This window comes from Prionailurus viverrinus, chromosome E2 (genome assembly GCF_022837055.1).
Source record: "Prionailurus viverrinus isolate Anna chromosome E2, UM_Priviv_1.0, whole genome shotgun sequence".
Taxonomy (NCBI): Eukaryota; Metazoa; Chordata; class Mammalia; order Carnivora; family Felidae; genus Prionailurus; species Prionailurus viverrinus.
The window spans coordinates 14609317-14625075 of NC_062575.1; the positions used below are offsets into that span (position 1 = coordinate 14609317).

At 39.9% G+C, this 15759-nt stretch overlaps 1 protein-coding gene across 5 annotated transcripts in view; it reads right to left on the minus strand.

Annotated features, from left to right (window-relative positions):
* The window catches only part of HYDIN (HYDIN axonemal central pair apparatus protein), a 429838-nt gene that overhangs the window by 268462 nt on the left and 145617 nt on the right, over positions 1 to 15759 (minus strand). For all 5 annotated transcript variants that reach the window (XM_047836101.1, XM_047836099.1, XM_047836098.1 and 2 more), the window contains 2 exons: positions 10408 to 10609; positions 4081 to 4264 (listed from right to left, as the gene is read on the minus strand). In XM_047836101.1, the coding sequence (XP_047692057.1) occupies positions 4081 to 4264; positions 10408 to 10609 (386 nt within the window). The remainder of the gene's footprint in view (positions 1 to 4080; positions 4265 to 10407; positions 10610 to 15759) is intronic.

The window sequence follows — 15759 nt, forward strand, 5'->3', positions numbered from 1 at the left end:
CCTTAAGGAGCTCAGAGTTTGTTCCAAATTGGAGAATCAAAACTTGAGTCAAAAAAGATCTAAGGGGCGCCTGGGTGGCTCAGTTGGTTAAGCGGCCGACTTCGGCTCAGGTCATGATCTTGCGGTCCGTGAGTTCGAGCCCCGCGTTGGGCTCTGTGCTGACAGCTCAGAGCCCGGAGTCTGTTTCAGATTCTGTGTCTCCCTCTCACTGACCCTCCCCCGTCCATGCTCTGTCTCTCTCTGTTTCAAAATAAATAAATAAATGTTAAAAAAAAATAAAAAAAAAAAAGATCTAAGTGTCCTACCTCAAAATCCTTATTTTGTGTACAAGGCAACCAAAGCCCAGAGAGATCAAATGGCTTGTTTAAGGTCACAATTGCTATTGGCAAAGCCAGGCATTAAACCCAGCACTCCTGATCTGCTAATTTCCATCAAGGACATCATACTTGTCCCAGCCACTCTACTTAAGATCTGAGGAGACACATGATTCCTCACCATGTCCCAATCTCAACAACCAATCAAAAGCACTTTAATGTCTTTCTTTTGAACATCTCTCACACCTGCCATTTCCTTTGCTTTCTGACCATCAACAGGCCAATCATCTAGGTCAACATGACCTTCACACATCACCCTGAACTTGCCTGCAGAGATGTTCAGTCTCCCTGGTACTTCCTGCACTAGGACATTTCCCCTGCCTGACCTAGACCACCCTCCAATTTGAACCATATGTGGCTACCATGATAACATTTCTAAAACACTTGGTACACATCATACTTCTGCTCCAAACCCCACAATGAATCTCAGATATGCTCAGCACGCTGTGTGGGAGAAGAGGTCTGTACTTATGGGAAAATACCACTTGCACTCTACCCCTTGGAGAATTATTTTCTCTTGGACTAGTATCTCTCAAACATATATGACCAAAGAACTTCCTTTTTGCAAGGAACACACATTACCTCCCCTCAAATCCAGTGATGGCAGAAACACACTGTGGGAAGCAATAGCCTGTAGGCTACAGTTCAACAGGTTGGCCAGGCAGCCCAGACTTCCTTTATTCTCCTTCCCATCCTTCCAATGACTGCCTGCTCTGGCAAAACTGCTCCATTCATCATTATTTAATACTTTATTTTCACAATTTCTCCAACTGGAAATATTCTACTTATTCCTTTCCACTTACTTAAATCTTATGCTTCTTCCAAAATTCAGTTCAGGTCTCATCTCTTCAATAAATCATTTCCCAACTCTCTCATCCCAAACTCCTGTAGCATGTATTTACTTGTATCCAAAAACCAAAGTCTCAACAGCAGAAAACACGCATAGCTCTCAGATGGGTCAAGAAGCTAATTAAATGGCAAAATTTTCCCTAACAAATACCTTTAAATTAATCTACAAGGTAAGATTATATTACATTTTCAAGAACTGGATTTCTACAAAGCAATCAGGATCTAGAAGGAGGGGGAAAAGGATATTTAACATCAATAAATATTCACTATTACTGACAATGAATTCTGCTTTTTTAACCAGAATAACTTTAGGAAGACACTAGGAAAGTCTCATGCCTTCATTTTCATTTTGCAAAAAATTTCAAGAACCAGCTAATTAATGCTATCATGAGAAGAAAAGTGAATAGTGTACAGAAAGAACAAAATCATTACAGATACCATAAACACCACTAAGTGAATATTATTCTCTTCCCATTTCTAGTAATTTTTTTCACATGATATAAACAAAACTAGTCTCATTTATTTAAAAGGTAACATTTCTGCATATCATTATTTAAAAATTTTTTTCCTAATGGTGACAAGATGCCTTGTGATAATAATGCTCAATTCAGTTCCTATTTAAAGTTAAAAGCAATCATTAAATGTCATATTTTAACACACATGTATCTCCACAATCTCCCTAAGAAGCTTCAGGTTATAGAAGAGCATGTGAAGAGAAGGAAATCTGAGGTACTCCTACTCTTTCTACTTTCTGAATTGAAAATGTACAAAACTCACCTGTGGACCTCCCACCTCCTCCTGACCACCAATGTTTGCCATCCCAGAGCCATTCATTCCCAAAAAGCTATGACAACAGGAGAGCAGTCATCAGCCTGGATCTCCAGTATAAGCAGGGAAGAATCTTGAACTGTCTGTACTCTGGACCTTACTGGTATGTCTAAGATTACCATGACTGATTGCTCTTCCCTGCCTCTGCTCAGCTCAGCTCAGCCCATGCTTACTTGAACTTATAATGCCTTCCTGATCTCTTTAATATCTTCAGGCTTGACCTATCATCATAGGGACCAGTCCTGTTCTTCTAAGACTTTATGTTCATCTTGTTTTACCCTCTTGCTGGTCTAGTACATCATATCTGAAGATCCCTTTGCTCAGATGAGCCCAGTCTTCTGAGGTGAGAGAAGGTTTAGCCTCAAGCCATATCACCAACCTTATTATCCCAAATGAACTCTTCACTTTAAGCAAACTAATCCATTCATGGAAACTTGAATTATCCAAGCCATACACATCCCCCATTTTGTTTTTCAAAAGTCCTGTCCTGTAAGACCCCGTTCAAGGCTCTGCTCCCATGAAACCTTCTCTAATTTGGCTTCAACCTCTGAACTAGTGTACTGACTGTCTTCATCAGAGATTCATGCAGCAGGTCCTGCAAAACAACAGTCCCAAAGCATGTCTCCAAGGAGAAGACTCTCTCTTGGAGAGTTACAGTGCAAATTAACATATTAAAGACTTAGAGGGGCGCCTGGGTGGCTCAGTCGGCTAAGCGTCCGACTTCAGTTGAGGTCGATCTCGCGGTCGTGAGTTCGAGCCCCGCATCGGGCTCTGGGCTGATGGCTCAGAACCTGGAGCCTGCTTTCGATTCTGTGTCTCCCTCTCTCTCTGCCCCTCCCCTGTTCATGCTCTATCTCTCTCTGTCTCAAAAATAAATAAACGTTTAAAAAAAAAAGACTTAGAAATCTTACAGCAAAGAAATCTTCCAAACAATATTGAATGCCCTGTTACTGAAACTTATTTAGCTGTGGAATCCCTTTTCTATCTTCTATCCTTTAATAATAATTTGGAAGCACAGATATAAGGAAAACAGGTCTCCACAAGTCAGTGGCATTTCCCATAAGTGATTTTGTATTCTAATGTGTCCATGTGCCCATGTCTTCTTTCCAGCTGGTTGGAGTAGTAATAATCCAGCAGCTCCAGTTAGCTTTGGGCTTTCTCAATGTCTATTGCTGTCTTTATCCTCACATCACTCTGCTTGCTAAGTGTAAAGTCATGCACAGTGCCTAGTACATAGTGAATACAGAAGATTTGAGCTACTTTCATTTTGAAGCAGTAGAGAATGTGGTTAGGAGTTGGGTCTGTGGAAAATGACCGACCCTGTTCTAAGTCTGGCCCAGCCCTCACCAGTGAGATCGAGGATTATGTCTGTTTTGCTCATTCATGCCTTATACACACACAATGCCTAGGACAGAACATACAGTTAGTTAAGTATTTATCGAGTGAATTAAGGACAAAGCAGTTCTCAACCCAAATGATTTTTGCCTACCAGGAAGACATTTGACAACGGCCAGAGACAGTTTGGGCTGTCACAATTAGCATCTGGTGGGTGAATGTCAGGGATGCTATGAAACATCCTACAATGTACAGGACAAAGAACTATCTAGCCCCAAATGTTGAGAAACCCAGAGTTATGCTGATCAGGGATAAATTTCTAAATACAAACACCATTTGGCTTTGAGCAAGCTGTCGAATTTTTCTAAGTCTTAATTTCCTCATCTGTAGAATGCAGAACTGATTATAAGATTGTAATAAGATAATATATATACAAAAGAGATAAACTGAGTAACACATATGAGATGTTTAACACAGTGATTGGTGCATAGAAAGTATGACCTATAAATGTGACCCGTGAGCATTCTTACTGTCAGCCTTTATTCATTGTCTCATAATGACATGAAGCTTTCAACTGAAATCTTCATGGTCTCAGAACTCACTATATCAATTCTAGAGTGAGTACTTTTATCAAAATAAACTCTGTACCCCCATTTATGTCTCCTGTACAGTCAGATTTTATTTATGTGCTCACCAGTGGCTCAATAGTGAAAATGTTACTCAAGAAGAGCATGCTGTCTTCCTGAACCAGCTTCCTCTGATTCTCAAAGGTGTGGGACAAAATGGAAAGACGTTCTCGGAGTGAAGGATCAATAACGCACTCTTCAAGAAACTCATCAGTCTCATTCTTTTCCTCTTTGCTCAGATCATCACAGACCCTAAAAAAAAATAGAGGAAACATGAGATTCATTCTGATACTCCCATGAAGAACATTGTAAAGGCCTCCTCTCCAGTCCGTCCTGTTGGAAATGGTCTTGCCCATCACCCTGAGGTAGTCCCTCCTTGCCCTAAGTCTGTAACATACCAGATGGGTGACTTTGGACTTTAACCTCTTAAGAGCATCAGTTTGCTCATCGGTTAGTCACTTCATTTGACAAGCCCTCCCAGGTTTCCTGTTCCACTCATGCCCATTTACTTACTCCTGAGCCCTTATGTATATTTAGACAAATATTTTCTTTCAGGTAATTATGTTTCTCAGGCTTCTTTTTTTTTTTAGTTTATTTATTTTGAGAGAGACAGAGCACAAGAGTGGGAGAGGCAGAGAGAGGGAGAGACAGAATCCCAAGCAGGCCTCGCACCATTAGCACAGAGCCCGATGCAGGGCTTGAACTCACAAACTGTGAGATCATGACCTCAGCCAAGATCAAAAGTCCGACGCTTAACCAACTGCACCACTCATGCACCCCTCCCAGGCTGTTCTTTAAATATTTAACATTTACCCTACCTCTTACACTTGAAAAACAATTTTGTTTCTTTTTAAACTTGCTTAGATTTTTTTTTAAGTTCAGTTATTTATTTTGACAGAGACAGAAACAGCGTGAGTTGGGGGGAGGAAGAGAGAGAATCCCAAGTAGACTCCATGATGCCGGTGCAGAGCCTGACACGGGGCTTGAACTAACAAAACCATGAAGTCATGACCTGAGCCACCCAGGAGCCCCCGCTTAGCTCTGATTCTTTCTCAGCTGTTAGTCCCCTAGAGAAAAGAATCTGGAACCAGCAAGAACCAGTCTTGGTTACTGATTCTACTACCATTTACTAGCTCTATGACTTTGGGGGTTATTGAAGCCTCAGTGCCTTCACCTAAAAAACAGAAATAATAGAAGCTCCTCCATCATAAAGATGTGCTGACGATTCAACATGAATAAGGACCTGGTGCAGTTCCTAGGACACAGCAGGTACTCAATAAATACCAGTTTTCTCCCTGGGTCAACCATAGGCAATTACCAAGCTGTAAAGCTTTTAAAATGCTCAAACCACACCTAAAGTGAGCTCCTCTTTTCTCTCCTTCTAGCTCTTAACATCCATTGTGGTAAGTCAGAAAAGCAGCCTTTCCCAACCCTCTCCTCACTACCCTCACCAGAACTGTGCTCACAGTACTCCTAGTATCTGTTACTTCACCTGCACTTAGAAGACTGAATTCTATCTCCTCCCAGGATGTATGACTATTTTCCAGAATTTTACTGGTATTATCAATGGTGAGAGACAACTTATTTAGTTAAGTGAGTGGTCAGTAAGAACCCTGAGTCACCAAATCCCTGTCCCAGCCCCAACTATTTTCTAAATGACTTCATGCAAACCGTTATGTTCAGCAATGTCAAATAGCTCTTTTTTATAACTTTAGCATTCAGGGTCCTTTGGTCACAGAACATAAAGAAGTCAAAGAAATGGGTTCAATGTGTTCTGGTCCCGAGGAAGAAAGCATCAGAGGATGCACAGGCTTCCTTTTCATTGCTAGCTTGAAAGCAGCGTCCAAGGTAACCAGAGCAGCAAACCTTGTACACTGCTGAGACAAATTAAAGAGACCTCAGTCCACAGAAAGAAGGGAACCCACTTACTCCTGTGAGTGGAATTTTTGATACCTACCTTTAGGAGGATACACCCTGAAGAAACAATCATGGATAAAAACAACAACATAGCCAGAAAGATGTTCATCAAAGTGCTAGCCACACTACCAAGAGATGTGGGTAAATTTGATGTGAGAGACTGAAGGACTGGTTAAAAAAATAATGGGAATCATAAACATTACATTTCTTTAGGTTATTGGGTTATTGGGAGTGCAGTGTGGGGATGAAATGTCTTGTATGGATCGAGGATGAAAATTCTGCATGAACTGATGAGAATGATTACCTCAAACCTTACAACAGAAAACAAAACAGAACAAAACAAAAATTCTCAAAAGCTCTTCTCCCACACTGTTGGCATTCGTGAATCACTAACAACCACATAATGCGAAGGGCGTCATGATATACTGTATGTCTCCCTCTGTGCCCTCTGATTAGAGAACTGGAGCCATGGCTGAGAGTCTAAGAAGGGAACGTGCAACACCTTGAGCTGGGTTGACTCCAACAAGTGACTCTCTATACCTCAGTCTATTGTCTGGCCATCTTGTCCTGCTGGTATTCATGGTCTCCTACATTCAGAGGGATTTCTGTTTTACAGTGAGGAAACCTCTTATCAGAGAGCTAGCCACCTTCAGGCATCAAATACAGTCCAGCCTACAGACTATAGTGAATGGGGAAGAATTGTGTCTCAGGTACAGTTGCATTGAACCAGTAATGTTCCCTCATGTTGAGGTGCTACAGACCCTGCTCCTTTGCAGCACCCTCAAAAGATAGTAACTGGGTGCTGAGGAGATTAAAAACTAAGAGCCTTGGGCTTCAAGAGAGAAATACTCCCATATCCACACACTTGGCATGGAAAATATGAAGCCATCCATCTTCAAATGTACCATGTGACCCTGGACACCAGGCAACTCTGTGATGACTATTATAAACTGAAGACTAGAGATCTCCCTTCCTGTTTACCAAGTACCATTCAAGTCTTCAGATTCTTGTACAACCCTACAGAAGAGAAGGGCCCCTCAAATACAAGTAAGATTAAATTTATTACTAGCCACAGGGCAGGTTCAAAGTCCAATTAAAACTGATCTATCTAGAGAAACACATCACTTACTACACCTGAATGGTGTGGAAAAAAATCCATGCTGACAACTTTGTGGGGGTTCCATCGAGGATTCTTGAAGTTCTTGTATAGAACAAATCTAGAATTATAGCCAAATGCTATTAAAACAATGGCCATGACCATCATGGAGAAATGGGGAGCAAAAATCCTCAAAAGCCCATGCCAAGCCTCTGAAGAGAATAAACTGTGATTATAATGAGTATAAAAGAATCTTGTAGGATGTTTTATAATCTCTCAGGACAAGGAGGAGGAGGCAAGGAGAGAGGAATGAATCCTCCATTTCTGAAGAGATTAATTTCTCTGCAAGTCCCAGAAAAAACATCAACAAACATGAAGACCCAAAGGAAAACTTTTTAAAGTTCCACATATCTGATGCTGAAGGTTAAAAAAAAAAGAAAAACGAAACAAATCCCAGAACTTCTTCCTAGGGGGAGTGACATCTTCATTGTCAGAGTCTAGAGCCTAGGATTAGCCCAAGGTCCTCAAATACGGACACGTGTCACGAGGTTGGTACCAATAATGTTTTGGTAGGTACAGAGGAAGTCATCCTTCTTAGAATGGAAATAGTAAACAGCCAAAAAGGAATACGGTTTCCTACTCCTCATTAAGGCTGAAATTCGAGATCTCCAAGTCTTGACTCAGGCCACATCATTAAGATGCTGGAGGACAGAAACCGAAATGGCTAGAATAGTCTTGAGGGTATCCATTAAAGCAATTAGCATTCTCAACCTAACAGTGAGCAACTTTCAGCCCCTGTAAGACGAATGCCTTAGGACCAGCTTTAAGCCATATTATAACTAGAGAGCAGCAGGCAGATTCTTGAGTCTCACCTAGAAATCTACACTGGCGTATTAAATCTTAGGTCCTTGGGGAGCTACAAAAGGAAACTGTAGTCTCTCAAAGTATATGCATGAGCCCATTTAGAATAGATCCTCTCTGTTCCAAGTTGAGGACCCAACTAATGGTGTTTGCCTTGCTTTTCAAGAGGATGAGCATTCCATGGCTAGTTATGTCCAGAACAAAAATTCATAACTAACAACATGAACTTTGATTTTTTAAAAATACATTAAAAATGAAAGTTGTGGCAGATTTGGGGACATATCAAGGCACAAGACAGGCATAAAATAGAAAAGACACTCTGGTCAAATAAGCAATTGGGCATAAATGGCTTTGTTTCCCCTCTATTTTACTTGTTGCCCTAGCCATCTGGCCCTAGGAGAGGGGGGAGGGAGAAGGTAAGGAGCAGCATACTCAATAAACTCTTCACTTAGATCAACCAATCCAGTTTGGAGAAACATGAGTTGGGCTGCCATGACGCCCAAAGTGAAAATGGAAGTATTCTTATTTAGTCATTTGAAACCACTTTTCAAGTTCATTATTTAATGGAGGGGCATAGTCTTAGATGATGAAAGGAGGCTTCCAACCATGGTTATGGAAATGCTATTCCATGTTATTCCTTTGTTACAAAAAAAAAATACTATAGGAAATAATAGACCGAGAGAGATAATAAAAGAAAGACAACACAAGAGAAAAGGAAAAATAAGCCTCAGAATGATATGAAAGAAATAGGGGCATGAGTATCAGGGGAGGTAAAGTAGAGGGGAAAAATGAAAGAAATGTCCATCCATGTATAGTTGAAATTCTCTATTCCTGGCATCTCTGGCAATAACTGGTTTGAATTTTTTTCTTAAGTTTAACTATTTAAATTAACTTCCTTAAACACTTTTTGGACATTGGCATGGCACCAATCATGTCTTATACATATAGTCAAACACACATAGTTGAAGCTGAAGCTGGCTTTCCTTCTGATAGTGTGTACCCATCCTCCCAAAAAGATTATGCCCACAGGACAAGCAGGATATTGAAACACGGTTTACTGGCATCTCTGTGTTTGTACCTGCTCTCCTATTTTATCTTTAAACATGCTTGGACCATTCTCATTGTTGGTACACTCGTGAACGAAGGAATCAGGACAAATGAAGCAGTGGATGAGCAATTTTCTCTTGCCTTTTGAACTACTGGCATTTCTATGGTTTGAGGCAAACTGAAGTTTTTAAGCAGGAAAGCCTTTTCTTTTCTCACTTTTTAAAGATGGCACAGTGGTAATCCAGTGATTAAAGCTCATTGTCTGAATGATAAAGCTTCTGGTCCACTGTGTCCTGCCATTGTCACAGCTCCTTCTGATTCAATTAGGGACAGCACACTGGGGGATTTCTGCCTGGTTTCCATGGACCCAAGACTTTTATTTTTATCACATACTAACTTGGTTTTAAACAAAGCTTTGAAGCTTCCCAGGGCTAATCTTTAATGAAAATGGAGAGGCAAATAAAAAAGGCTGAAATAAATTCCAATGAAAGCAGCAAAAGTGTTAATTCAGGGAGGGTGGAAGGAGATAAAAATGAAATTGGACTTTAAAAGAGGCAAGGACAGACTTGGTAAAAAGAAATACTCAAAATTGAACAGTGATGAGATTAGTTAAAAGAGTTTGGTTTTCCATTTCATTAATTTTCTCCACTGCCTGAAGTATCATTTTAAAAAGTAGAAGATTAAAGATACCAACAAGGAATCATTATTAAATTATATGGTTAGCAGGGATTGAGCAATGCTACTAAAACTGAGAATATAAAAGTCATTATAGCTAAGCCTTTCTTTTTCCTAATTCTTTGTTTTCTGGAAATATTTTTTCACCGAAAAAAAATTCCACATTGATCCCAATCCAAAAGAGGTTATTTTTAGAAACTATGAAATCTGACCAATCTGATTAGGGTTATGAGACAAAATACAGACCTGTAGGTTAGTTTTGAAAGAGCAGTGAAAAATGATATATTCGCTCTTCATTTTTCTTTTAAAGTTTGTTTATTTATTTTGAGAGAGACAGAGACAGTGCAGAGAGAGGGAGAAAGAATTCCAAGAAGGCTCCATGCTGTGAGCACAGAGCCCAACTGTCTGGGATCAAATCTACATAACTGTGAGATCCTGACCTGAGCCATAGCCAAGAGTTGGATGCTTAACCTACTGAGACACCCAGGTGCCCCTGATATATTTGGTCTTTAAAATCCAGGAGTTTAGCTACTAATAAATTAAAGCCAGGTTAAGATGAACTGAGGATGGGCAATACTGTGTTCCACATAGCTCTTTAAATGAAATTCTTTAAGTGAAATTCAAGTTTTTAAATTCTTTTCTTTAAATGAAAAAAGGAGCATCATACACTGGAACCAAGCTATAAAAAGCTGACCTTGTTTGAGGTGGTTAAAAACTTACCATAAAAGTCACTGATTTTCATAATAACTGAGCTTGGAGGTCCCCCAAATTATAGCATATAGGTGTTTTTCTTACAAACCTATACTTTTCTCTGTCTTCCTCTTCCTGGGTAGCAAATATCTTCCACTGGAAACGGGCAATGATGTTACTGCGGTTGTGAATAGTTATAGTTCGCTGACTGGCCAGAGATATGTAGGTTTTCTCAATGATCAAGGAATTCCTGTCCAGCCTTATATTCATGTCTATGGCAGCTCCATAAAGAGATAGAAATATTTTTTCACCTAGAAATTAACAAAGTATAAACACACTTTGAGATTTATTCTAGAATGATGCTACTAGGCAATTTTTTCCCCAAGATGAAGCGATAGCACAAGCACTAGACATTTTATTCTTTTTTCTCCCCCATCAATCCAGAAATCAGACGTGATCAGAAAACTTAAATATTATGTATGGTGTAGTTATAGAGAATCAGACTATCTTATTTGGTCACTGTAAAAACCACATAAAATATGAATTTCTATGGTGGGTATGACAAGACCTTTTCTTCTTTGTAACATTTCTAAACCCTACAGCCTGACCACGAGGGTACTTGAGTTCTAGAATTATAACCACATACCTCACTTTTATTCAAAACATGAATTGGAAATCTGATTCCTTTTTTAAATAAGAAATTGCTTTTTTTGTTGTTGTTTATTTATTTATTTCAAGAGAGAGAAAGAGATTGGGAGGGGCAGAGAGAGAGGGAAGGAGAGAGAGAATGCCAAGCCGGCTCCAAACTGTCAGCACAGAGTCCGATGTAGGGCTTGAACTCATGAACGATGAGATTATGACCTAAGCTGAAAACAAGAGTCCAGTGCTTAACTGAATCAGCTACCTAGGGCCACCTGGCCACCCAGCACCCTTCTTTTTTTTTTTTTAATGTTTATTTATTTTTGAGAGAGAGGGAAAGCACAAGTTGGAGAGTGGCAGAGAGGGACACAGAGGATCCAAAGCAGGCTCCGCACTGAGAACACAGGGCCCAAAGGAGGGCTCGAACTCTTAACCATGAGATCATGGCCTGAGCTGAAGTCAGAGGCTCAACTGACTGAGCCATCTAGGCTCCCCGGAATTCTGATTCTTTTTTTTTTTTTTAATGTTTATGGCTGAGAGAAAGAACGAGTACGAGCAGGGAAGGGGCAGAGAGAGAGGGAGACACAGAATGTGAAGCCGACTCCAGGCTTCAAGCTATCAGCACAGAGCCCAATGTGGGGCTCAAACTCATGAGCCACAGGATCATGACCTGAGCCAAAGTCAGATGTTTAACCAACTGAGCCACCCAGGTGCCCATGATTCTTAAAGTAACTATACCAAGTATATCTGGGAAGAGCTGAACATCATGCAAGGATCTAAGTCCAATCAAAGGAGATCAGGAAGAAAGAATAACTAACTTCATTAGTAAAAAGCTGACTACTTGAAAGGAACCACTTCTTTAAACAGCAGCAATGAAAAGAAAACAAAAATGAACCCCCCCCCACACACACAAACACATACATACACACACACATTCTATCTGGATTACATAGTTACATAGTAGTTACATAGAAAGAAAACAAAATAGGGACACTGGGGGACTCAGTTGGTTAAACATCTGACTTCAGCTCAGGTCATGATCTCACAGTTTGTGAGTTCAAGACCCACATCAGGGTCACTTTTGTCAGCACAGAGCTGCTTCAGATCCCCTGTCCCCCTCTCTCTCTGCCCCTTCCCTCATGCACTCTCTGTCTCTCAAAAATGAAGGAAGGAAGGAAGGAAGGAAGGAAGGAAGGAAGGAAGGAAAGAAAGAATTCTTGTCAACTTTTAAACTTTCTGATTAGCTAAATTTAACAATCTGGTAGGTGGAAAAACTCGTTGTTTAATTTGCAAAGTCTTAATTATGGGTGATGTTGAACATCTTTTCATCTATTAATTCGATGTGTGTGTGTGTGTGTGTGTGTGTGTGTGTGTGTGTGTGTAGTTTTTTTCTGTGAGAAGCCTATTTTAGCCTTGGTGGTTTTCCTTTTGAGAAGTTTACCTTTTGGTTATCAATTTGTGAGATCTTTTTGATATTAAGAAAATAGTTTTTGGGACGCCTCCGTGGCTCAGTTGGTCAAGCGTCCAACTTTGGCTCATGTCATGATCTCACAGTTCATGGGTTTGAGCCCTGTGTTGGGCTCTGTGCTAACAGCTCAGAGCCTAGAGCCTCCTTTGGATTCTGTGTCTCCCTCTCTCTCTGCTCCTCCCCTGCTCATGCTCTGTCTCTCTTTCAAAAATAAACATTAAAAAAAATTAGCTTTTTGTCATACATGTTGCACTTTTTTCCTCTTTTAGACATTTGAATTTCTTTATGACTTTTTCCTAAGTCTTTTTTTCTGAGTCTTTATGTAGTCTAATTTAATTCTTTTCTTTATGGCTTTTCCAACCTGGGCCAGTTCACCCCTCCTTAGGCAACCTGGTGGTCCCCCGCTCCCAGGAGGTCACCATATTGATGCCAAACTTAGTGCGGACACCCGATAGGCGCAGCGCGCTACAGCCCAGAACTCCTGGGCTCAAGCGATCCTCCTGCCTCAGCCTCCTGAGTAGCTGGAACTACAGGCGCGCGCCACCGCGCCCTCTTTTCCTTATGACTTTTAAAAATAAGTTTATTTATTTTGCAATTACATTCTTATTTCAACTTCCACCTTCCCTTTAAAAAAATTTTTTTAACATTTATTTATTTATTTATTTATTTATTTATTTTCAACATTTATTTATTTTTGGGACAGAGAGAGACAGAGCATGAACGGGGGAAGGGCAGAGAGAGAGGGAGACACAGAATCGGAAACAGGCTCCAGGCTCTGAGCCATCAGCCCAGAGCCCGACGCGGAGCTCGAACTCACAGACCGTGAGATCGTGACCTGGCTGAAGTCGGACGCTTAACCGACTGCGCCACCCAGGCGCCCCAACATTTATGTATTTTTGAGACAGAGAGAGACAGAGCATGAACAGGGGAGGGTCAGAGAGAGAGGGAGACACAGAATGTGAAGCAGGCTCCAGGCTCTGAGCTGTCAGCACAGAGCCCAACGTGGGGCTTGAACTCACAGACCATGAGAGCTGACCTGAGCCAAAGTTGGAAGCTTAACTGACTGAGCCACCCAGGCGCCCAATCCACCTTCCCTTTAAAAGTAGCTCCTTTGGGGCACCTGGGTGGCGCAGTCGGTTAAGCGTCCGACTTCAGCTCAGGTCACAAACTTGCGGTCCGTGAGTTCGAGCCCCGCGTCCGGCTCTGGGCTGATGGCTCAGAGCCTGGAGCCTGCTTCCCATTCTGTGTCTCCTTCTCTCTCTGCCCCTCCCCCCTTCATGCTCTGTCTCTCTCTGTCCCAAAAATAAATAAACCTTTAAAAAAAAATTTTTTTTAAAGTAGCTCCTTTGAGGAGGGCACCTTTTGGGATGAGCACTGGGTGTTGTATGGAAACCAATTTGACAATAAATTTGATATAAAAAAAAGTAGCTACTTTCTTAAACAAAGGAGACCATAAATAGGTCTGGCTCATTGTACTATTTAAAATGAGACATACATGATTTTTTTTCCCCCCAGCAATGATACTAAACTACCAGGCCAAAATTTTAGGAAAAATAGGACCAAAAAGATCAATGAGCATGCATAGAAGAACATATATGAACACATATAGAGAAAGTTCACAGAGTTAAATATTACACTGGAATTGTCTGTATCTTGCAGGGAACTTCAGTCCTTGGATGTGGCGATCATGGACTGGTTTCACCCTCAGAAGCCTAGCACAAGCAACTCATTTCTCTTTAGAGGAAAGTACCTGTATATCCAAAAGGTACAGAGATTTCAAAATTTTCAACATTTTTTAGGTACACAGCCCAATATAACCAGGACAAAACTCCATTTATTTGAATGAGCAGGTATAAGAAAAACAGAAACAGATTAACAAAGAATTATATACTAGAATCATCACATAGACTGAAAACCAACCATACTTAAAGAAACAAAAGATACTGAGAACAAACTGAGGGTTGATGGGGGGTGGGAGGGAGGGTAGGGTAGGTGATGGGCATTGAAGAGGGCATCTTTTGGGATGAGCACTGGGTGTTGTATGGAAACTAATTTGACAATAAATTTCATATAAGAAAGAAAGAAAGAAAGAAAGAAAGAAAGAAAGAAAGAAAGATGAACTTGAAGCTACACAAAAGGAGTGGGAAATCAAACAAAGATCTAGAAAATGTGAAAAAGATCTTATGTGGATCCTGAGAAACTTAAAAGAAACCCATGGGAGAGGGGAAGGGAAAAAAAAAAGAAGTGGGAGAGAGCCAAAGCATAAGAGACTCTTAAAAACTGAAAACAAACTGAGGGTTGATGGGGGGTGGGAGGGAGAGGAAGGTGGGTGATGGGTATTGAGGAGGACACCTTCTGGGATGAGCACTGGGTGTTGTATGGAAACCCATTTGACAATAAACTTCATATATTGAAAAAAATTTAAAAAAAAGAATGTACAGAAAAAAAAAGAAAATGTGAAAAAGAGTCATACTCTAGGCTCTTATAGAAATAAAATAAAATCAAATCACCTAAAATTTTAAATCTCTAAAAATGAGATTAATAAGATAATTTTAATAATTTTATGAAAAATTAGTTAAATGGAATGTGGTTCCGAAAATACAAAAGGCAATGAAGAAGTAAAAATATATGAAAAATGAACAATGAATGAGTAAAAGACTAGGTAGATGGAGTGAAAATGTATAAAAGTGTTTAACTGGAAACTTGGAGAAGAAATATATAATAAAGCAAAGACAATATTTCAAGAGATGATGGTTATGAGTTTTCTAGGATTGATTAAATGTATCACTTTACAATTCAAAAAGCCCAACAAATGTCAGGTGGAATAACTTAAGAGAAATTAATACATGAATATATTGTAGTAAAAGAAAACTAAAGAAAACCAAAGACAGAGAAAATCCTAAAAACAGCCAGAGGAAAAGATAGATATATCTTCAAAAGAGACAGATTATCTTCAAAAGGATGCATGGTTCGAAATACAGCTAACTTTTCAATTGAAACAATGGAAACTAAAAAACAAACAAACAAAAATGGAATGGCTTCTTCAATGTGATGAAGTAAAAAACAATGCCAACCAAAAAGTTATAGTTTTTCATTCTTTTTTTGGTCTATAAATATCTTTGTTTTCTCTTTATTTTTAAGGATTTTGTCAAAAAGTAAAGGATTATAAATCAGCATTATTTTTCTTTCAGCACTTGAATAATACCATGTTACTATCTTCTGGCTTCATAATTTCAGCTGAAAAGTTTCTCATCAGTATTCTTAGTATGCCCTTTAAGGTAATGTGTCTTTTTTTCTTCTGACTCCTATTATGACATCCTCTTTGCTTTAGTTTTCAGTAGTATTCGTACTAAC